This window comes from Seriola aureovittata, chromosome 22, assembly GCF_021018895.1.
Source record: "Seriola aureovittata isolate HTS-2021-v1 ecotype China chromosome 22, ASM2101889v1, whole genome shotgun sequence".
In the NCBI taxonomy this organism is placed as follows: domain Eukaryota; kingdom Metazoa; phylum Chordata; class Actinopteri; order Carangiformes; family Carangidae; genus Seriola; species Seriola aureovittata.
The window spans coordinates 17,288,769-17,312,908 of NC_079385.1; the positions used below are offsets into that span (position 1 = coordinate 17,288,769).

Sequence of the window (24,140 nt, forward strand, 5' to 3'; positions counted from 1 at the left end):
TGTGTGTAATTTTTAATACCTGCTAATCCTCTCGGTTTCCTCGGCTCTAAACCTGGGTCACACTTTTTGTGTGTGTGTGTGTGTGTGTATGTGCGTGCGTGCGTGCGTGTGTGAGAGCGTGTGTGAGCGTGTGTGCGCGCTTTTCTACCTTCAGTTCCTATTGCTCAGCCAACTCCCCACTGACCCCAATAGTTTTAACAAACAACACATTCTTTCTTATGTACATATCAAAGCCGTGTTGGTTTCTCTCAGTACAAAGGCAGGCTTGTGTGTGTGCGTGTGTGTGTGTGTGTGTGTGTGTGTGTGTGTGTGTGTGTGTGTGTGTGTGTGTGTGTGTGTGTGTGTGTGTGTGTGTTATCATACCTGAGTTTATTTCTGCTGCAGTACCAGGAAGCTGCTGTCATTTCCATGGCGCTTGTGCCAGAAAGTCTGGAAAAGTTCAACTATGGGAATAAGTTCTGATCAGACGTAAAACAGCTGGAAGTTTTGTTCTCGGTTAAACTTCAAACAAAAGTTCACAAAATTAAATTTATCAATATTAATAGCAGTTACAATGACAAACTTCCAAATGGCGCACAACTGTTCAAACCTCCTTCAGCATTAAGGAGGCCATTTTTAATCTGGCCAACATGTAAGACGGTTAGAAATGAATGTGTTGTATTAAGTCCATAATGTAGTTCAAGGTAATAATTAAACTTAAAACTATGTAGTGATGTGTCAGTGTAATGGAGCTCAAAGAACTTATCAACTAGTCAATTAGTTGATGAAAAGATAATCAATTGACAACTACTTTTACAATCCATTAATCGTTTAAAACAGTCAAAATAGCAAAGCATAAGATTAAAATGTGAAGAGAATTAAATTAAAAAGTTGATTAATTGATTAGTCGATGTCCAGAAAGTTAATCTGCAGTAACTTTGACAGTCAAATAATCGTTTATAGTCATTTTTTATGTAAAAATGTCAGATATTCACTGGTTACAGCTTCTCAAACGTGAGGATTTAAAATAAAATAAATTGAATATATTCAGGTATTGGAATGTTGATCAGACAAAATGAGACATTTCAAGACGTCAATTTAAGCTTTAAGGAAAATTATAATTGGCTTTTGTCACTATTTTCTGACATTTCATTAGAAGATTAATCAATAATAATGATAATCATTAGTTGCAGCCCTATAAAAATGACATCAGTGAATTAAAGTGAATATGACATGTAGGCGTCGTTAACAGCTGATCGGATTTAATCCTATTGCCCATCGAAGTAAAGCACATTTAACTGTTGCTTCTCAGTGGGATCGACAGTAATATCAACAGAGTTTTTTGTTTCCATGGTAATATGAAAACTATAACTTAGTGGACGCTTTAAATGAAAGTGTTTGTCTGTATGTGGCTCTGGTTAGAAAGCATAAGGCTGTCTTTCCAGGCTAGGTTTCATTAGGGCTTAGTGTTTGGCGTGTCCCAGAATGCACCACTCTGTACTTTAATACAGCGACTTAGCGACAGCGTGATCTGCCTCTTTCACTGACTCTTCATTTCTTCCCCTTTTATCTCTCGCCGCCTCATAAATACACATTGATATGCAAGGTGTTCTTTACCTCTTTGTTGTTGTCTTTGTTCTGTCTGTTTTCACTTTCTGTATATCCACTTTCTTCTTCTCTCTCTCTCTCACACACACACACACACACACACACACACACACACACACACACACACACACACAGAATAAGGCGTGTGCTAGCCTTGAGGTAGACACTGCAGTTCATTATGTACAGTTTGTAAGATGAATCACTGGAGGGTTCATGAGTCTCACATACGTTGTCAGGGGAGCATCTCTACACCGTTTCTCTTCTTCTCAACTTGAGCGCAGAAATATGGACTCCAGTATCTTCAGGTAAATAAATAATTTGCTGACAGCAAGTGAGAAATGACCCGGTTTCATTTACTGTGGAAACAAAACTGAAAGTTTGAATCCCAGCTAGAAGTGTTCATAACACCCGGCAATATGAATGAAGAGGGAGCCGCATGCTGAGGATTTATTATCAGGACTGGGTCAAAAGCTAGAATATGGCTGGGAAGCATTTGCATTCTGCCTACTGTCAGCTGGTTTCAAACCACAGAGGCAAGTCAGACAATGGAACGAGTATGAAATAGTGACTGAATCGCGGCCCATTAAGACCTTCAGAAGACTTCAAAGGCTGAACCGAAATGAGACGGTCTGGCCTGCACAGAATTTCCTCTTGCCGTTACCAGCTCTGCGCACCTTTCGGTTTCAAGGCCCTCAGTTGTACCGTTAGCTATTGATCTGAGCTGAAAGCCAGTACTTACATTTAAAAGTGTAATCCTCAAGTTCTCTGTCGGCGTCGTATGCTGCCACAGTGTTTTCATTACGGGCATGCAATGAATTTTGGGATAGGTTTGTTTGCCCATGAAAAGGAAGCTGCATTTCTAGGCCGCAATGTTTACAGCCTGGTACAAAAAACAGTTTTGATCTCTATAGATAATTTCCTCGTTCATGACAAGCGCAGAGGGGGTGAATTTTTATATAACTCACCTGTTTAAGGCTTAAATATGCATAATTGAGGGCGTGCTGATCTTTGTCCAGTTTTGGATTAGCCGGGAGTTAGGCGGAGTCAGGCACTGCCAAGACGGCAACGGTGGAGCAGCTCACTCTGAGCTTCAAAACCACTCCTCAGAAACCTATGGGTGACGTCATGGAGGTTACGTCCATCTTTATTTACAGTCTAGGTTTTTCGCTAGGTGCATTTATTTTTAATAAGAAATATAAGTCGCTAAAGGTCTGAAAAGTTTGTGAATCGCGCGACAAAGGCGCTAAATCATTTTGAAGGAGTGACAACCAATTAAGGGAAACTCCAACTCTCGGCCAACCGTCCAATGCTTTAACTTTATCACTCAGTCAGTCAGTTACAATCACGTTTATAGGGCTGGTCCTGCTGTTGCAGTCCTAAAGTGCACACGCTCATCCTTGGACTTGACGGTGTAATGTGGTAACCCAGTAGTAATGCTGTGTTTCCCAGCGGGCTGTGTGTTGTGCGTGTTGATAAGGCAGTTTGTATGGATGGATGGCCGTGCAGAAGGAAAGTAGAACAGTGCTGTTATGGCTCATTCAATCAGGCCTGAGCTACCATGAAGCTCTGCAGCACCTCTCTGCCAAGTGCTGCTGCAGTCACAAACATTCAGACACAAGCAGCTGTGCACTGAGTGGACTGAACATCAGCAGCATCTGCTTCACACCGGGTTACATTTCCTGCTCCATAATTCATGCCTCTGTTGTGTTGTTGTTGTTGTTGTTGTTGTGCCAGTCTGTCTACACCACATCCTCACCATTTTAGCTTCATAATTAAAACAAGCATTTAATGGGAGAGGTTGGAGTGATGCTCCACCCTTACTCTATGTTTGCTGTGGCCTTAAAATGTGGCTTTAAGGAGATAATCTCAGCTAATCGACTGCAAGCGGCAACTTGAAAAACAGTGAAAGTTGTAGGGGAATTTCTTTTTTTAAACTATCACCAAAAATTTTTCAGATCACTCTCGCTCAGTTGTCACATGCTTGCTTTAAAAACAGAGCTAAAAAAATAGAAAAAAAAGGCTTGATTTAAATTTAGAGAGACACCTCAGTTCAGTGAAAACTCACTAAGTACAAACTGTAACCAGAATGAGCTGAAAACAAATGTGAACGTGATTTCTTTTCTTGTGACTCTGCCTGACATCTCTGTCAGCTCATGTAGGTGTTGGATACGGATTACAGCCCAAAATAGATGTGAACAGTCACCCGGAAAAAATTAGATATGATCAGCACTTGGGAATTGAGCATAAAGGCTGCAGTGTGTCGGGAAAGCTGCTTTGAAAAGGCTCAAAGTTTGGAATCAGGTGAACCACAGCAAAGCTTCACTTAAAGAAGATACAGCCTCTTTTATCTTGCTGAGAAATAGCAGTGCTGATGATAACAGTGTGTTTTACAGGTATATCAATATATACAGCAAAGGTCATCTAAACTAAAAGAAAAATGTGTTTTATTACAAATAAAATATGGAATATATTAAACTGTGTGAACCGAAGTCTCCCATGTAAAGATGAAAACCACAAAACTATTGAAAACTCAACAGTAACACACTGTTGCACGGGGTGACGTGTTTCCTTCATCACCGTGAACACACACATTGTAGTTTATTTTAACTCAGTCCCACATGCAATGTCCTGTAGCCTCAAATACTCAGTAGAGAACCAAACTACTGCAAGTGAGTCATGCATTAAAAATGTTGCTTAAATTCTTCATAATCATCATTTTTATATTAACAAACGATCAAATGATATTGTCGTTTGACAGAGTGGTTCCCATCAGCTCTACAGAGGCTTTTAACATATGTCAGCTCATAGTTTTAAGTCTTTAAAGCTCCATATTTTCTTCTTCTTCTGTGTTTTATTGAAAATGTTGATCCATAAGAAGATATATTTGTGGTTTTAAGAACCAAAAACCATCTCAGTGTAGTTTTACATCGCCTCTCTCAGCTCTAGTAGCAACAGGTCGGTGAGCCAATCAGAAGACAGGAGGCTGTCCATGTCCATGAATCGGGGGGGCGGAGCTTCTGAAGTAGAAGAAGTCTGCATTTGTTTTGCTGTTGAGTTCGAGCATCCAGAATTCCTTACTCCACTTTTAAGTTATTGGCATCTGCAAAAAGGCGGATATCTACCAGGCATGTCCAATAAACTTCAACACACACACACACACACACACCACACACACACAGCAGGGGTTTTTAAAGTACTGATAGCAGTGTGAGGTGGAGCATTGTGCATAAGAAGGTTGATCGTCCAACAGGTCAAAATCCTTCGAAGCTCAAGAGAAACCATTGTTAAGTGTAGATTTTAATGAGTGTGTGTGTGTGTGTGTGTGTGTGTGTGTGTGTGTGTGTGTGTGTGTGTGTGTGTGTGTGTGTGTGTGTGTGTGTGTGTGTGTGTGTGTGTGTGTGTGTGTGTGTGTGTGTGTGTGTGTGTGTGTGTGTGTGTAGTTGGCTTCCAGCAGCTCTCAGCCTGGGAGGGAGAGTTATCTGTGTTTTAATCAGCCCAGAACAGAGGGGAAAAGGAGGGGAAGCTCTCCCTCGTTCTCTTTCTTTGGGTCTGTAATAAGGCTTCTTGCTCTAAATCCTTTAATCTGAGTAAGAATGAAGGCTATATCTCTGTTTTCTGGCTGCAAAGAACAACCTCTCCTTCTCTCTTTCTGTCTTTTTCTCTCACACACATATTTTCACTCTCTCACACACACACACACACACACACACACACACACACACACACACACACACACACACACACACACACCAAAACCACTGCTGAGACAGAGCCTGCCTTGTTAATTGAGAGCTGCTAGAGCTGCCTCTCCTCTGTCTTGCTCTTTCTTTCTGTTTATATATATGTGTGTGTGTGTGTGTGTGTGTGTGTGTGTGTGTGTGTGTATGTGAGTAAAGGTTAGCACGAGCTGTAGAGCAGAGGTTCAAAGCACTGGAAAGTTTGGGAAAACCTCGAAAAACTTTTCTAAAATACAAGTCGAGATAGAGAAACAATAACAGGTTCAAACATTTGGACATGAGCAGAAACACACACTCGAACACTAAGGTTTTTGGCAGAGCTCCATGTGCACAGTCAGTGCTAATTATTTTTTGATACGACTTTAGAGAGACAAGCAGTTTTTTAATAAAGTGCTTTTACATCCAGCTCTCGCTCGGTTTCTTCCCTCTCGCTTTCTATAGACGAGCGAGTGGTTTAATTTCCAGTGTGTGAAGAGGGGGCTGTAAATCTGCTGGATCCCGTCCAGACATAATGACTCGACAGCAGGAGCTGCAGTCGTGAAGGCTGCACATCGCCTCTGTGTTCGGCCACAGACGCAGCAGCAGCAGCAGATCCCGTCGTACAGGATCAACCGCGTTCGCCTCGTCTAAACAAATCTTAAACACACACACACACACACACACACACACACACACAAAAACACGTCTCCCACCTCCACATAGAAGCTGCCCTTCCCCCCTCTTCACACTGTAGCTAATTAGTCTGATTACAAGGTTATTTATAATCCAATTCTCCAAATACCTCCTGGTTTTTGTGGGGGGAAGAAAAAAAAAAAAGATCATATCTAATGATTTTAATTTCCATTCAGGAAGTTAGGCTATTAACGGAATCATTTCATCCCATGGTAATTATCAGCATGTTGTTTGAATCAACTCACAATGTGGTCACTTTGGGTAACGAGCACAGCATCAGCCGGTGGCAGCGTCGGCCATCGAAGTCGCACCTTGTCTTAAATGATACACAAGCGTCTGTCTGTCTGCCTGTCTGTCTGCCTGTCTGTCTGTCTGCCTGTCTGTCTGTCTGCCTGTCTGCCTGTCTGCCTGCCTGCCTGTCTGTCTGTCTGTCTGTCTGTCTGTCTGTCTGTCTGTCTGTCTGTCTGTGCAGGTGAGTGAGGTAGTGAATTCTACATTATGAGGGAATTATTCTCCTTTCATGCCAGTGTAGGAAAAAAAAATATGTCCAATCAACTTGACAGTAAATAAAGCTCCATTCAGACTGGATTTATGTCTCTAGGGGAGATTTTAACTTCACCTGCTGTCATTTCTTTCCCCCTAAGTTATTTTTTGGGGGGTATTTTTATGCCTTTATAATGATTGGACAATGAAGACGGACAGGAAACATGGGGGTAGAGAGCAGGGGAATGACATGCAGCAAAGAGTGCGGCCGGCGCTCAGGCGTTTGCACCCGTGCTGCATGGGAGCCGACGGCTCGGCTACTAGTTCGCCCCTGGTCGGTGATTTTAATCCCGTCTGAAGCGTGTATGTGGGAAATTTTGCCACCCCAGTGATAAATTCAGCCACAATTACTTACTGTTTTTCAGTGAACTGGCTGTAATTTAAATCCCATCTGCAGCAGCATCCTGTCCTCCTACGTGTCCTCCTTTTTTTTTTCTTTTTTTATCAGCTCGGTATGAAATTTGAATTTGTGTGAAAATAGAGGTGGTCAAAAATATTTTTTCTGAACACTGAAACGCAGGCATATTTGGGACTGGCTTGTGATGGGATTACAGCAGCTTCAGAAAACCTGTCAACATCGACGGTCGGGCCGCACCCGTCTTCCAACTGGGCCTTCGTTTTGATCTCATCTGCGCACCTGTAAAGTTTCGTTGCCGTATCTTTCAGGTTGTGTGAACATCTGTCCACAGACACATAAACACCTGTCAAAGTGCTCATGACCTCCTCTGTGGACGTTCCTGCTGATGATGACACACAAACCCTATACTTGCCCGAACCCTGACCTGACTTTACTTTAACCTCAAAACACGTCTCGACCTTAAAATGTGGTGATTTACATCATGAGGACTTGCTTTTTGTCCCCATAAGAAAAACGAGTCCCCGTCATGTGACTGTGTAAACAGGTGAATGTCCCCACAACGTGAGTAAAACCCGGACCACAGGCTCACAAGGTGAAAGCGGTACCTGTGGCGGCCGGTAATTAAAGCCATCACAGGGAGAGCAAGACCCTGTGAAAGCCCATCTAATGGGCTGCTGTAATGTCAGCTCCATGATGGTGCTGGTGCTCTCTCTTTTGATGTCAGTGTTTTGGCAAATTGGCGCCATTAAAAGAAGCTGTATTAGCCATTAGCAGCTCCTGTTTGCAGTGAAACGTGATGATTCTCAGTTCTGAAGCAAATTTTCTCTCATTTCTAAGCAGATTTATTGATATTTATTGATGATGAACATCAGAGGTGATGATCTCCTTGGGAAATGTAAATCACACCGAGTCAAATCGATGTGTTTCATGTCTGTGTCTTCAGATCTGACGATTTTTGACTCAAATCCATCTCGCGGCCTCCTCTTCAGTTTGTCCTTGCTCGTGTATTAAGTAGGTAAAGGACATTATTATTAGTCTTGTGATATTTTATATTTCTCTTATTGTCAGCAATCCCATGAAAACACCGAGTGGCTGAGTGTTTAGGGCCGTAATGAGCCCTGAGCGGCAGGTGATCTCCTCCACTCTCTGTCTCGCATTTCCTGTCTGTCTCCACTTTCCTGTCAAAATAAAGGCATAAAAATTGCCACAAAAAGAACAGAAAAGAAAATAGAAAAGAAATAGTCCCCCAGCCTTTTTAAAAATAAAACTATATACGTCTAGATTTATTATTATTTATTGAAAATGTTGAGACACTTTGGTGTTTTTGGGGGATTTGTTGACAGAGAGAAAGATTTAGAATATCGCCCGTCTCATCTTTGAGTTTACGTTACAAACCTGAATCCCCATGTCACTCGGGGAGCAGTTTAATTTCAACTGAAACCAACAGGAGCCGGTGACAGAACACCTGCCGGGCTCCTGATCTGAAGTCAATCGTCTCATGTTCAGTTTGCCTTTAGAACAACATCATCAGGATCCGGAGTCACTGAAGTCGGGACCCAAACTTCAATCACGACATCTTAAAGACTTATAAATGAGTTTCTGCAAGCTGTCAGGCCGTTCTGACAGCGAGCTGAGTGCGACGTTAACACCAGGCAGGGATGAGGTGCAGCGAACGCGTCCTCGTCGCTGTACGACACGAACATCCTTTAATTGCTTTGGCGGGAGCTCTGACAGGGCGCGAGCGTTAGGTGTGTTGATTTTTAAAGTTGCTGCTTAGGTATGAGAGATAATTAATGCAGCAGACGAGTCTTTTTTTGGTGATGCAGGGAAAACATACACACAAGGACACACACACACACACACACACAGGCTCATCAGCGTGTATCATTGTCAGGGTAATGGGAGGTGTACCGGGGAACGAAAGCGGTTGTTAATCGCTCTCTCCAACGCGGAGGACACAGCCACTAAATTACATTTGCATAACACAAAATTAATCTGTGCGTGAGTTTACCGCCATGAAATGGGATCACTTTTTTTTTTCCCTCTCTTTGTCTTCCGTCCTTTTCTTTACCTCTGTCTTTACCTTCGCAGAACGACTTTCGATGCATCGACGTGAAATCATATTTATTTTAGCAGATTGATTTCCAGCCTTCCTGCCTGTCGGAGGATTTCACTTCATTTTGTTGAGCTGTGAAAATAAATTTGCTCTGTGTTGAAACTTGCTTTAGATTACTAATCCATCACAGGGAACATTTCCCTGCATTTAGCTTTTTGTCAGACTTATGGGTTTTTTTTGTGTATCGCAGGTGTAAGTTCAGGTGCACAGTGTGTTCATCTGCTTCCGGTGAACAAGCCGAACAGAAACGAGCTGAACAAGCAAGTTTAGGTAAACGTACGGTGGCCCTGAGGGCTCAACACACTGCGACTTCAGGAAACACGTGCGCACAGACAAAACATGAGCTGCGAAAACTCACAACACAACAGGAAGTGTTTCCAGGGGACACTGAAAAGTGATGAACCTGGGTAGGACGCACTTATTCAATGTGCATGTGCAAAGCATTGAACAACAAGTGCACCACTTTGTTGTTTGTGTATTTGTTCGTGTTGTGAGTATTTGTTTGTGTATTTGCTCGTGTTGTGAGTATTTGCAGCTCTTGTGTTGTCAGATCGATGAAGATGTTTTCTGGATTTCTGTGTTCTGTGTTTTTATCTTTTTGCATGTGTGTTTTCTTGAGTTGCAGTGTGTTGAACTCTCAGGGCCACCATAGAAATATGTTTTTTCCGTAACGTCTTATTTTACTGCTCCTGTGTTTTCCAGCTAATTTCCTGGACGCGTTCTTCCTATTTCCTTTACAATTAGTTGATACTCGGCTGTAAACTACAAGATGTTTCCAGGAGGAAATGGAGAAAGGAAACTATTTCTATATTTCTGTGCTTCACAATTTCCTGATTTTTCCTTTTAAACATGACTATAACAGGTAGATGCATTTTCAGTTATACTTTAATACCCTGATTACATTCACACCGTTGCACACATTCACACCTGGAAGCTGCTCAGTACAGCTCAGATCACAGTTGGGGTTAAGGGCCCTGCTGCCTTTTTACTTTCTCTAACCCAGATTTAACGCCGCTGGTCTGGGGATTGAGCCATTGACTTTCTGGCCCACAAGCTCGCTTCTCCTTAAGGCCAAACTTAACAACTGTAGCCACTCACACTTTGTGAACAAAGACTTTGGCAGTGTTTTAAGTTGACTCCTTTGAAACGGGCCCTGGCCGTGCTCGGGTCCCCCTCGGACTGGGTCGGGGGAGTTTTGGATTTGGTTCCGTGTTTGGACTCGTGAAGACATGTAGTTGAGTTTATTTGCAGTCAACTGGATAGTGAAATTCTTGAAAGTGAAAGCCTTTTTTCCTGTGTTTACTACTCGTCGTGTCATTGGCCGGAGTTTCCTCACAGTCGTCCTCTGTGTCACTGACAGTCTGTCTTTGTCCTCACTCTGCCCCGACACTGTTTGTCTCTGCCCCGCTGAGATGTTACCAAGTGGTACTATACAGAGGTGTGTGTGTGTGTGTGTGTGTGTGTGTGTGTGTGTGTGTGTGTCTGCTTAATAACTGCTCAACTCTAAGACCCTCTATCACAAGACTAATCCTCTCCTCAAAGGTCAAGTTATTAGAGGCTCTTATTTTGTCATCGTGTAATAATGTGCACTTTGAGATTAATACAGAGCAGGGCGAGTGGTGTAATGTCCTCTGAGCTTCACTTAACTACTCATGTTGCTTAACTAGCGGTTTCCTGGTGTCATTGTCCCCCACTGGTCTGTCAGTGTGTCCGTCACTCATAATATCTCTGATGTCACTGATTGACACGTGTCATTTGTTTCCTTTAGTGGCTCTGTTTAAGCTCTTAATTTGATATTAAGTAAAAGGTTTCATATTTTCCTCTTCTCCTGTGTTTTATTTTGAAGTGTTGATCCATAAGAAGATATATTTGTGGTTTTAAGAACCAAAAACCATCTCAGTGTAGTTTTACATCTCCTCTCTCAGAAAACAGGTCGGTGAGCCAATCAGAAGAGAGGAGCCTCTCTTCTGATTGGCTGATTGAGTGATGGAGTGAAAATACAGCAGATTTTAGGTAAAACACTCAGAGAAACCAAACCCTGCAAGGTTTGGATGGTGGGTCCAGGTGGGCGGGGCTTGGGGCGTGGCTGAGAGCGGTGACTGCTTTGTTGTGACATCACAAAGTTACAGGAAGTCCTGACGGCTGGTTTTAAGGCTCCGTTTCTGAATACAGGCTGTGTGCATTTGTCTGTGGACTGAGGCTTTGATACTTTCACAGTGTTAATATTGAACCTAGACCTGATCTATAATCACACTACACATGGAGAGAGACCTTTACACTGTATGGGACCTTTAAATAAAAGCAGCTTTAAATTTTCTACAACATATTAAATGATAGAAAACGTGATGTTGTTGATTTTAGGGCAGCAGCTAATGGTTATTTTCATCATCGCCTAATCTGCATCTTCAAATGTCTTGTTTTGTCAGATCAACAGTCCAAAACCCCAAAGAGGATCAGCTTACTGCCATGTACAACCAAGACAAGCATCAAATCCTCACATTTAAGAAGCTGGAGTGATTAATTGATTATTAAAATAGCTACTAATTAATTAGTCTCTCAGTAAACTATTTAATCTTCCAAATATCACAGTATTATTTGATTTACTTCTGAAATCAGTAAATACTGATATGATCTTTGAATCAGCAGAAAAGAAAATCTGCTGCTTTTCACTGTTTGATTCATTGATTCAGTAATTTTTCAAACAAAATTAAATGTAAAATGTGACTATTTGATGCTTTAATTGATCATCTATAATAAAAAAAAAAAACAACAACAACCACTAGTTATTATATAACCTGTTGGACTGAACTTGTATCAGAATAAAGTAAAGCTTTAATATTTCCGAGCTGTCAATAACAATAACTGCAAAAGAAAATACAACACAACATAGTGTGACATTTTCAGACTAATATTAAAAACCACCGAGACGTTGATAAAGGAATAACTGAATACTGATGAATATATCTTTTTGTTTTTTTGGTGCATTTACGATGAGGAATGTTGAAGTCAGTGTTAGTTTGTGCAGCAGAGAGTGTAGCTCTGCCTGGTGCTGGTGATAGATGAGTTATAGCGGCTGGTGCGCTCTATTCTCCTCGGTGTTTTAGTTTTATGCTTACTTTGTCTAAGCCATGCTCTCCTCCAGGCCTCTTCATTACCACCAATAAGAACTCAATTTCCCCCGGGCTCCACCAATCATAGCTCTCATATCCCCTCCAGGCTTGGCCAATCAGCTCCAATGTTCCTCCAGCCCTATGTCATGAATGGCTAATGACGTCTGGTGGTGGGCATGAATGCAGATGAGACCACATCACAGCTTTTTTTTTTTTTTCAATTCGGGGGAAAAAATTTTCAGCCATAAATAAGAAACCTCTCCGCTGGTTTGTTGGGAGCAGGAAAATAAAGAGGGCCTGCAGAGAAAAGACAAGGTGTCATTTGACATTCAGTCACTGTAGCCGTGCACCCAGTGCAGAGCAAATGTCTGCAGCGTCTGAATGTGAGGTTCCCTCCTGATTCATGACACAGATTAAAGAAAAATGATCAAGGTGCAGTCGCCTGAACGTGTTGATCCGGGGTCTTAATGTGATAAAACTGTTGCCCGTTGACGTCATCAAACAGGACGCTGGCTGGCATGATACATCAACTTTCATCATCATGGGCTTATATTACTTCTTCAAACTACAATTAAGTTCACATTATCACCTGTGCATGAGTGATTGGGGGGAAACTGTAATGATCTGGTGCAATGCACAGCAATACTCAGCTGTACTTAAAGCCAGTTAAATTTAGCCCCTCTGAAATTATACTGGACGTCAGCACTCATGTTTGACCTAAATATCACTCACAGAGAAACTGCAGACGCTGTTAACTCCATACCCTTTAAATTCAAGGCAGTCAGTGGTTATCAGTATAACCACCTATATAAAGCTATATCCTAAATAATAATTATAATAACAGGTATACAGGGGAAACATACGTCGTTTAAAGGTCCCATGTTTTACACTTTTAATTGAAGTGTTGATCCATAAGAAGATATATTTGTGGTTTTAAGAACCAACAACTAAGTGTAGTTTTACATCTCCTCTCTCAGACTTCTCTCTGGAGCTCTGGTACCAACAGATCTGTGAGCCAATCAGAAGAGAGGAGGCTCTGAGCCTCTCCTCTGATTGGATGACTGTTTTCTGAGTGCTCCAATAAAAATATGTCAGATTTCAGGTAAACACTTAGAGAAAACCAAATCCTGCAACGTTTGGATGGTGCGTCCAGGTGGGCGGGGCTTGGGGCATGGCTGAGAGCGGTGAGTGCTTTGTTGTGACATCACAAAGTTACAGGAAGTCCTGACGGCTGGTTTTAAGGCTCTGTTTCTGAATACAGGCTGTGTGCATTTCTCTGTGGACTGAGGCTTTGATACTTTCACAGTATTAATATAGAAGCTAGAAAAACATGAAAATTTACTTTTACCTTTTTTTAAGGAACCTTTAAGATTTTGTCAGGAATTTTCGTATAATTATCTTTATTGTTGAGTTTTACAAATTGTTAACTTGATCCACACCTTCTAATTTAAAATTGACTAAATTTTTTAGAATTATTGTTATTTTCATGGATACTCCACAGATTCAACACACACAGATTAGTTAGCCAGTTATGAGAATCCTGTGAACACAGTTTTATAGTGTCTTCTGTGACTCTGCAGGAACTTTGTGAGTTCAGACACAAAGCCAATTAAATTTTGCCTTGCATCCATTGTACAAATGTAACTGCAGAATTGTTTGTGTAGTCCACGTTTATTTGTTTTACCAGACAGGAGGAGTCTCACTAAGACACATCTTGTTGTATTATGGGAAATGTTAATTAGATTTTTATTTTTCATTTTTAATCTGTGTTTTGTGAGCCCACAAATTTCATGAAAGCATATTAAAATCCTGGAAATATAACCGTGTTAATTATGTGTATTTTAATGTTTTAGTTTTTACTTTCTTCAGAGGGACTTTGGTGCACAGTCAGCAGCTCATTTTCATTTTCTACCCATTTTTCTCCTCAGTTTGTTACCTGAAGCATTTTCTCAGCTGTAGTCACCTGATTTATTATAAACTATGGGGATCAGTGCCTTTTTGTGGTAGGAAAGTGCAACAAAGCTTTAGCTGCACTGGAATATCAAATCCAAGTGAAATCAAGTTTAAAACAAAAAGAAAAAATCCACATTTTCTTACCGTATAAACTAACACTATCTATGGAAGAAGACCATGAATAGTGATTGGAAACTGACCCTGAGTTAAGATTATTTTGGTGGAAACAATGATCCCCTGATTTCCTTTCCTTACAAGTTTCCCATCAGTCATGCAGTTTCTGCAGCATCACATCATTTTAAAGTTTTGTTCCAGGTTGAAAAAGAGAAGAAATTCAATATTTAACAAAATGATTCGTCTCCAGGAGCCTAATGTTTTTGCATACATGCATCAAATCTGCTCGAACATAAGCTGTAATAGAAACCAGACGTTCAAAGAACTGACATGTACTTAAATGTTTCATTGGGTAAAATATTAGACTCTCATGTGGACAGACAGGTTAATATACAGACAGACAGACAGACAGAGAGACAAGCAGACAGACAGAGCCATAGATGGGAGTTTCTGATCTGGTTTGTGCCGGGGGGATTTCATGTGTCAGAAAACCGGTTTTGTTTGAACTCGTTCCAGCGGGTGAGGATATAAAGACAGACAGAGAGAGAGGGGAGAGAAAAAGGGCGAGAGACATATAGGCAGAGTGAGAGAAACAATGTGAATTACAAAGAGAAGTTAGAAAGAGAAAAGCCTAGAGAGGTTAGACAGAGAGAAAATCAGTCAGGCTTTATTCCCCTGGCTGGAGCTTCTGCAGACATTCCTGGATTTAGTTTCACTCAAAACTTTTTAGCAGAGGGGTCAGAGCTCAAGACTCTTTACAAAGTATGCACTCAGGATTTTAATGAGTCACAGATTGCCGTTCTCTCTCCTGTGTGTGTGTGTGTGTGTGTGTGTGTGGTGTGTGTGTGTGTGTGTGTGTGTGTGAGAGAGAGTCCTTGTGTGTTTAGGCTGGTCTCACTTTTCCATTACAACATTTGCATTTTATCCCCATTGTTGGTAGCTGTAGTTTCCTACCAAATATGTCTGGCGGGTGGGTGCCAGTGTTCTGTAATCTCACTCACAAAGACCCGGAGACGGTTGTAACTCTATATTTAAGCAAAGACCTTTTTACTGAAAACTTTCTGTGAGTGCTGACTGTGACATGCCAGACCTTAAATCTGTCTCGCTGCCGGATAAATACAGATGGAGTGAGTGGAGAAACCTGACGCGTGCAGGTGCTAAACGCTTTTTCCCAATTAATCAATTAATTGTTTGATCTATAAAACATCAGAAAATATTGATAAAAGCTCCTCACAGTTACCCAGAGCTTCACATTGTATTTTTTTTGTCTGATCAATGATCCAAAACTCACAGATATCAATTTTACGCTGATGTAAGATGAGGAAAAGCAGCGAAGCCTCACATTGAGAGGCTAAAAGCATTGAGATCATTGTTTCCCTTTTTGGCTTGAAAAATGGCTGAAAGCTGTTATAATCAAGAGCTAATCAATAAACAGCTGTTTAAATGACTACATGTGTAAGAAAGGAGTCTTAAATCACAGTGAATTATTACCTGACTTTGCAGCTCAATGGAGCGTTTTAGTGTCTTTCAGCTCATTGATTTGGTTATTGGTTCAGTGTTACGGCTCCTTTAAGCACAGTTTGGGTTGTTTTAAGAGTAGAAGCTGTAAAAAGCTGCTGTTACGGACACAGTCAGAGAGCAGCTGGTTAAAATGGTGGAGTGTTTAGCAGCTAAAGAGCCAGATATTTTCCTCAGGAGCTGGTGGAGACCAAACACAGAGCTAAAAGAGAGGAAACACTGGACTTAGATTGATCAGGTGGCCACAAACACAACCTCAAATACATATTGCTGTATATCTGCTGGAGTTTCAGGCTTCGTCCACACTACTACGTGTTAATTTTAAAATGCATCTCTGTCACTACGTTTACGCCGGGCGTCCACATTACCGTGGTAAAGTACACAACACTGCCACAGTTACAACTATCTTTGCACTTACTCAATCAGAGTTACGGAGCTAAAACACTGGTCTGGTCAGAGTCTTAAAAAAGTGGCAGTGTTGTGTTTCCAGCTTGTTTCCGCTGCACCAAAGTTGCTCCAAAAAATCTGTTACTGCAGGTTTAAATACAGCGAGGTGCTGTTGAAATTGCTTATTATATTTTATGCCAATCATAGAGTCACCGGGCTTACATGAGATTTTTTAGATTAATCCTCGGTAGTCATTTCGCAAATGGTGTCCTGAAGAAAAAAAAAAGAAGATGGATGGAGCTGGGTTTCCAGCTTTGTCTATCCATTCGCTCCTTCCATCATTTACCTCTGAACAAAAAACTAAAGACTCTAAACTGTTGCTCACAATGATAGAAGAACAAGAACAGACACACAAACACACACCTTTTACACCTTTGACACCCAGTTTATTCTTGGGCTGACACCAGTCAGGCTTAAAGAAACCGAAGCAGGAGGGTGAAAGAAAGAAAATAAGGCAGAGAGAAAAGAAAGGGGTAAGATGGCTGGCAGAGCACTGAGATAGATCCTGTGTGGAAAAACCAAAGATGATTTTTCCTTTGATGTGGCAGATGCACACATCCATAACAGGCCCTGTGAGAGAGCAGGAGACAGAGAGGGTGAATATACCTGCCATCTTTATCCCTTTTTTATGGTGTTGCAGGGGTATGAGAGATATGAAATTTAATGAGAGGGGACGCCATCTGACAGCGACTGGGTGAACATCGAGCGAGAGGCAAAGAGCTGAGGTGTAGGTTTTGCCCCCACAGCCTCATCTAACAGTGCGACCAGGTTCAATAACAGGAACATTTTTAAAGAGGAAACTGGTTTGTAAGATTTAATCCATCACAGAGCTGCTGCAACGCCAGATGGGAAAGGGCTGCGGGTTATTACGACCCATGGTTACGTTTTGTTGCTGGGGCGACATCTAGTGGTCGTAGTAATTATAACAGGAGCGAAGGGGAAAACTGTGGTGACGTAGTATAAAGAGAGACAATGTCCACGTCAGGAGGAGGTTGTGGTGGATGGATGAATATGACAGAGGAGAGTGGTGTTCGATTCCCATGTGAAAGTAGCAGTTTATGTTGTTTCTGTGATCCATGACCGTAACCATGACGACACAGATCGTCTGATGTTGAGGAAGTACTTATTTTTACCCAAATCATGATCTTTTCCTAAACTTAACCAAGCCATGACCGTTATTATAGTAACCATGGCAACAAAGTTGGGTATGCCACTCTCGGGAGAGTCCGCGCGTTTATTCTTGTAACCAAGACAACCAAGTTCCGGTGCGCCCACTGCTGTACAACTACTCATGACAATGTTTAACCACACGTTTAGCAAACCATTCAGGCTCTGAGTCTCTCTTCTGATTGGCTGGCTGTTTTCAGAGTGAGCAAATAAAAATGAAGCACATCTCAGGTAAACACTCAAACACAAACCAAATCCTGCAAGGTTTGGATGGTGCGTCCAGGTGGGCGGGGCTGAGGGTGGTGACTGTGTCGTTGTGACATCACAAAGTTACAGCAGTTCTGACGGCTGGTTTTATGGCTCGGTTTCTGAATACAGGCTGTGTGCATTTCTCTGTGGACTGAGGCTTTGATACTTTCACAGTATTAATATAGAACTTAGACCTGATCTATAATCAAACTACACATGTACATCTGCCTTTAGTCGGATTCAAAACTCTCAGACTCTGTTTAAAGTCTGTACATGTGTTGCTAAGTATTCCTCCACTGTAACTCTCTCTAAAACTCTGCATTGCAGCCATTAAGACCGCCTGACTGTTGATATCTGTGGATAGGTAATTTAGCTGAGCAGGTGGGTAGAGAGATAAGTCTTTTCACACTAATAAATCCCTTTGCAATGAAGCAAAGTGAAGTGGATTCAATTTGGGAGGGGAGGAAAAAGCACAGAGGAAGAGCCAGGTAATTGACCACCAATCAGAAACTGATCTGATAGTGTCTGTAAAAGCAGTGATTTGGCCAGTAAAATACCCCGCTCCCGAAAGCATATAAATAAATGAGCATGATGTGATGTTGAAGCGGTTTGATTTGTGGGACGGGAGGCGAAGACGACGCCGCTGCTGTTTTTATGACACTCAAGCTAAAACTGAGGCAAATAAATGATCACGTCTGGTTAATGTGAATCGCCGGAGAATAACCTGATGGTGGCGTCAGAGCGATGTTTGTGCAGAAAGACATTATTATAGCAATAGCGTCGTTTCACAGCCACAGGCCACAGCTATAATCAAACACACCCATCCAGACTAATGCAGGGAGAGAGTCACTGTGTCAGACAACTAATTGCTACACTCAGTCTCTCTCTTTCACACACATACACACACTTTCTTCTTTTGTCTTTGCTAATCTAATCTGGCTCAGCAACTCTCACTTTGAGGCAGTTACCTCCACCTCCTCCTCCTCCTCCTCTTCCTCCTCTCTGGTTTTCCTCCAGTAAAGGATGTTCGGGGTTTAATGAGAAGCCGCTCATTATTGCTTCCCGTTTGTCTTTGCTCTCAGCGTTCATTCTTTTCTTCTTGACTTTCTGCTGCTGTTGCTGCCGAGGCCCCACAGTGCAATGTCAGAGAGTTGTTAAAATTCAGCTTTGTTTAGAGGACAAACGTTACATCAACTGTCTTTGTCTCTGGATTCAAGTTCCCTGGGTTTATTGTCACGAAACAAACCAGTCACAAACCAGCTGAGGGTTGTCAATAGTGATAGATTTCGTCCAAACAAACAAGTAAAACAAAATAAAGCAACAATGTACAATGACTTAAACAAGTAATTTATTATCAAAATTGAACTCGCAGGTCGATTAAACGTTTGGTTAGAAAATTAATTGAGGGGCTGTGAAGATCATGGGATACAACTGAAAGCTCCAGAACAGCTGATAGCAGTTAATGGAATCTCGTGGTGAAATTATTCTACGCAGCCGGAGGAGTCGATCGATACAGAGTGATCAGAAAATTCGAAAATCAAATCTGTGTTTTCACCCGAAAACATTTACTCATCATTGACCATTTTCATTGGTTGCCAGGTTCTTGGAGGCGTGGCCACTTTGACAATGATTCGTTTTAGTGGAGAGTTTCACACAAGGGGGGAAAACTAAACAACAACGAAAACATTTAATTAATGAAGCAAATAACAAATGGATTATTGTTTATTTCCACAATAATGATAGTTGAGCAAGAACTTTAAGTTTCATTAATAGAAACCTGATAATGTCTAATAGATACTGGTTTATAATTGTAAAAGTTTTAATGTGGGCCTCAGAGGGTTAACTTACTCAAATATATATATATTTTTAATATCTTTATATATATAATATATATATCACTCAACGTGATAAACAAACACAGTTTTTGTTTTTTGTTTTTTGTTTTTTAGCCCTGAGCTGCGTCTGCAGGTTTTAATTTCAGGCTGAAAACTGCAAAAACGCCCGAGGCTGTTTACAGAGCGGCCCGGTCCAACGTTTTTCAGGGTTGAAGAAGTCATAACCTCAGAGGCTGTTTACAGGTTTCCATCAGCCTCTCCCATCTGACATATAGAGACAGGGCAGAAAGAAAAAAAACAATGTAAGAGAATCAACTTGAAACAATAAGTTCAAGGAAGTGTCACAATAAAAGACCTACAAAGTGAAAACAGGCAAAGACATAATCCACACAATATACATGGCTTACTGTGCAGCACTTGCTTTGGAGCTATGCTGTGTGTGTGAAGAGTTACAAATGCAAAACTAATGTTGACAAAAGAGTGTGTGTGTGTGTTGTGTGTTATCGAGTGTGATGGCTGATGGGATTGAGGAATTTCTGGCTCTGTTGCTCTCGAAGCTCGGGGCCCAAACACATGACGAAGGGGCCCGGGGCTCGCTCTGCTGGAGACTAGATAACTTTTGTTTTTTGGACGGGGTTGATTGGACAAAAGAAGCATTTTTGAAGAAGTTGTTACAGGAGTTTTCGCAGTTTTCTGATATTAAATCAATTGAAAAAATAATTAAGATTTAACTGATATATTGAGAAATGACAGAAGGTGTTTCCTCTGTTTTTTCCCACCAGACATGATGGAGCGGTGGTGGGCGTGGCAGTTGGCCCTGGTCACCCTGGCAACCATTTACCTCAGCCCCTCCCACGGCCAAAACGCCGAGTTCCTCTCTGACACCCTGATCAACAACGTGGTGGCCAACCCTCGTACGGGCCGGCTGTACGTCGGCGCCGTCAACGCCCTATACCAGCTGAACCCCAACCTGGAGGTCGAGTCCCGCACCGAGACGGGGCCCAAGCGAGACAACAGGCAGTGCACGCCGCCCGTCACCGACGCCTGCGAGGAGGCCACGGACACCAACAACCACAACAAGCTGCTGCTGGTCCACGAGGCCAAGGACGTGCTGGTGGTGTGCGGCAGCGTCTTCAGGGGCATCTGCTCCCTGAGGAACCTGAGCAACGTGGAGGAGCTGCTCTACTTCAGCGACACCAAGGGGGAGAAGTCGTACGTGGCGAGCGCCGAGGAGAGCGTCTCCGTGGTGGGGGTGATGTCTTACTTCACCAAGGATAGAGACAACTTCACCGTGTTCCTGGTGAGGAGGGAAAACACACACACACACACACTCAATTCAGATTGCTTCATTTTGTTTCCTGAGGTAAATAAAATGAATATGAATGATCACCTCCATCTGTGATATTGTGTGAACAAACACAATAAAACTGCAATTTGTAGAGAACGGAGAAATTAAATTGGGAGCCATATGGGGGATGAGAACTCTTGACATTCGTCCCGAAATTTCTTCCCACAGAGTCAGTGAATAACAAGATTTTGCTGCATACAGCTGCTGCTCTGATGCCATGTTGATGCGTAAACCTTCCTGCAGGGGGAGCAGCCAGGACCCTAGAGGGACTTTTGTAGTTTAAAGGAACATTATAACGTTTTTTTTGCTGACTTACTCAGTCAGTCCGATGTCAATAAGTCTTGAGTGAGTTGAGTTTTGGAAGTCAAGTCCAAAGTCGCGTGGTTCTAGGATTGCCGAGTCGGTTCCACCAGATTCAAATATCTCAAAAACTATTTGGTGGGTTGCCATGAAATTGGTTGCGTATATTAACCGGTTCCCCTGCAGCGTATCCGAATCACTTCGGTGATCCTTTTGGAGAGAAAGACCAATGTTAACTCTTGTATGCATGATGTCTTTTCTTTTACTGTTAGCATGCTAACTAGCTAGCCCCGGCCTGTCTCGTCACTTTCATTAATCTTTTCATCTAACTTACGGTCTAAATGTCTCTTCACCTATGTAGGTTGGTAAGGGGTACGGCAGCCATGACAGCACCAAGCTGATCTCCACGCGCATCCTCGAGGACTACAGCGACTGGGTGGTCTTCGACAGCATCATCGAGGCCTCGGCGGTCCAGGCCAACCCATTTTTCCTGCGGTACCTCCACGACTTCCGCTTCGCCTTCAAAGACAACGGCTTCGTGTACTTCCTGTTCTCGCGCACGCTCGGCGTGCAGGACACCAAGAATTTCACCTTCATCTCCCGGATGTGCGAAGACGACCAGGGTTATTACTCGTACACCGAGCTGCAGCTCAACTGCAGCGCCACCAACACGTACAACAAAGCTCAGGTAATGATGTTGCACTCCTTTGGGCTGTCAGCGTTTTTATTAAAAGGGCAGCAGTGACTCGGAAAAACACATTTGGACATTTTACGTTTGGATGAGTTTGTCTTAAATTGGCACCTTTTTGAGAACACCTGGGTCCTGACCCCTGAAAATTTGATAAATTGGATTTAACATGGTCTTGAACTTGAAATAGCTTCAATTTATAAGGTCTCCACTCTGACCGTGCCTTTGTTACATGAGATAAATACACATTTTCAGAGTGAATACCTAATATTCAGTGTTTTTATCTCCTCCTCGTCTCCCAGGCTGCTTATGTAGCAGCACCAGGTGAAGCTTTGGCTCAGAATATGACTAAATCCGGCCTGTATGGACCCGTCTCAGCCTCTGACAAGGTGCTGTTTGTCACCTTCACCTCTGATGAAGACCCGACTACTTCGGCCATGTGTAGGTGTCACCTCAATGCTTCAAAACACATGTTCCTGACTTTGCAGAAGGTCCAAACATTTAAATGAAATTCTGGCATTAAACAAGGAAAGATGAGGGTTTAGACGTTATTTTTTCCGCAGATGTTTTTGTTCAGCACAAATCTGTATTGAAATCTTAAGTTTGAAGTTTGTTTTCGACCTGGGAAATAGCAGCTGAGAAACCAAACTCACCACAAGGTTTATTAAATGGCTCTTCTGGAGCTTTTGATCATCTCTAATGATCTTAATCAACAGACGGAGCATCTTTTCAAAGTGCATTCTTGATCTTAAACCTCTGCTTTTAAGCCAACGTGGATGAAACATGAACAGAACAGAACATCTTCATTTATGGATGAACTCCATCGGGCTGTGAAGATCATGTTATGTAACCGAAAGCTCCAGAACCTATGAAATTGAAATTATTCTACTCAACCAGAGGAATTTATCAATTCAGAGCGATCAGAAAGTTAGAAAATCAAATCTTTTTTCACCAAAAACATTTAGTCATCAGTGACTGTTTTCATTGGTCGCCAGATTCTTAGAGGCGTGGCCAGTTTGACGATAATAGTGGAAAGTTTTGTGCAAGTGTAACCTAATCAGGATTAGAGCTGAACCAATCGGTTCAGTGGTTCTCAAAGTGGGTTTTTTGGGGGTTTGAAGACTCTAGGAAACTGTGATGTTCATTTTTTTGACAGCTAATCGATTAACTGAGAAAATAATCAGCGAGATTAATCGATAATGGAAACAATTGTCAGTTGCAGCCCTACTCAGGATGTACACATGTATTTCTGAGTTCCCTGCAGTATATGTAGTGCTGCGGCAGTGTGGTCAATTTAAATAGCTGAGGCATAAATCTTTAAATCCCTTTATATTTTTGCATTATTCATTCTCATGCAAATCCCCAGTATTCCCAAGTTTTAGGCGGTCACCACAAATCAGCATAATTGTGTAGCACATTTTCTTTTATCAGAATAACAGTAGAAATAATGAGGAGTTTTCAGACTCGACTGTGTCTAAGTGCTGTGTTCGGGCTTTGTGGTTTTTGAGGTTTCATTGTTTGGCTTGTCAGTAAACATGGACTCAGATGTGTCGTTTTTCATGTGTGTTAAATAGAGCAGAGGAAACAGTAGGAAACAGGTACCGACAGTGTTTTTGCTCCTGTTTGCAGGTATGTACCCTCTGCGCTCTATTAATAAGAGGCTGGTGGAGATAATAGGAGCCTGTTACAGCAACAACGGCATCATTAACGAGAAGTCTGCTGTCTACTCGCCTTACTCCTCCAAGTCTGAAGAGCTGTGCGGCAGCAGCAGTAATCAGGTGAGTGTCAGAGATGAAGAGAGACTGAAAATACAAAGAGATGAATATTGTACGAGTCAATAGTTTTATTTATTATTTCATATTAATATTAATGTTTCACTATTATAATCTCCATTCTGCTCCATCAGAATGACATGGCCATCAAATACAAATGCGGAGCCGAGTTCCTGCCTTCCCCGATGGCCAGCAAGGCCGAGTTCGCCTTAACATCGGATCCCTCGTTGGTGCGTAAGGGTCACATGACGGCTGTGGCCGTGGCCGTGGAGATGGGGCACGCTGTGGCGTTCCTGGGCACCGCCACCGGAGAGGTAACAGCCGCCCAGCTGATGCTTCTATCAAACATACAGTTCAACGAATGTGGACAATAAAGTTTCCAATGTTAGATAAATAATAAACAGATATTTAGATGAAGGAAATTTCCGAACGATTTAAACTCAACACAGGTAAATAAACTCAAAACTTTCTCCATATAATAAACACACAATTACATAATTTTTCTAGCAAGGTTTAGGAATTTTTTTAGGAAAATTTAAAGCTGCATCATAGAAGATTTGTCTATAATTATTCATTCGTCAGTCATGTAGCTTCTCTGTAAAGAATATCACATGACGTATCAAACA

General features: G+C 42.0%; 1 protein-coding gene across 2 annotated transcripts in view; it reads left to right on the forward strand.

Moving 5' to 3' along the window:
* The window catches only part of plxnb2a.1 (plexin b2a, tandem duplicate 1), a 173,995-nt gene that overhangs the window by 105,995 nt on the left and 43,860 nt on the right, over positions 1–24,140 (forward strand). For both annotated transcript variants that reach the window (XM_056368028.1, XM_056368029.1), the window contains 5 exons: positions 20,189–20,706; positions 21,416–21,742; positions 22,045–22,183; positions 23,372–23,520; positions 23,649–23,828. In XM_056368028.1, the coding sequence (XP_056224003.1) occupies positions 20,191–20,706; positions 21,416–21,742; positions 22,045–22,183; positions 23,372–23,520; positions 23,649–23,828 (1,311 nt within the window). In that variant the 5' untranslated portion in view covers positions 20,189–20,190. The remainder of the gene's footprint in view (positions 1–20,188; positions 20,707–21,415; positions 21,743–22,044; positions 22,184–23,371; positions 23,521–23,648; positions 23,829–24,140) is intronic.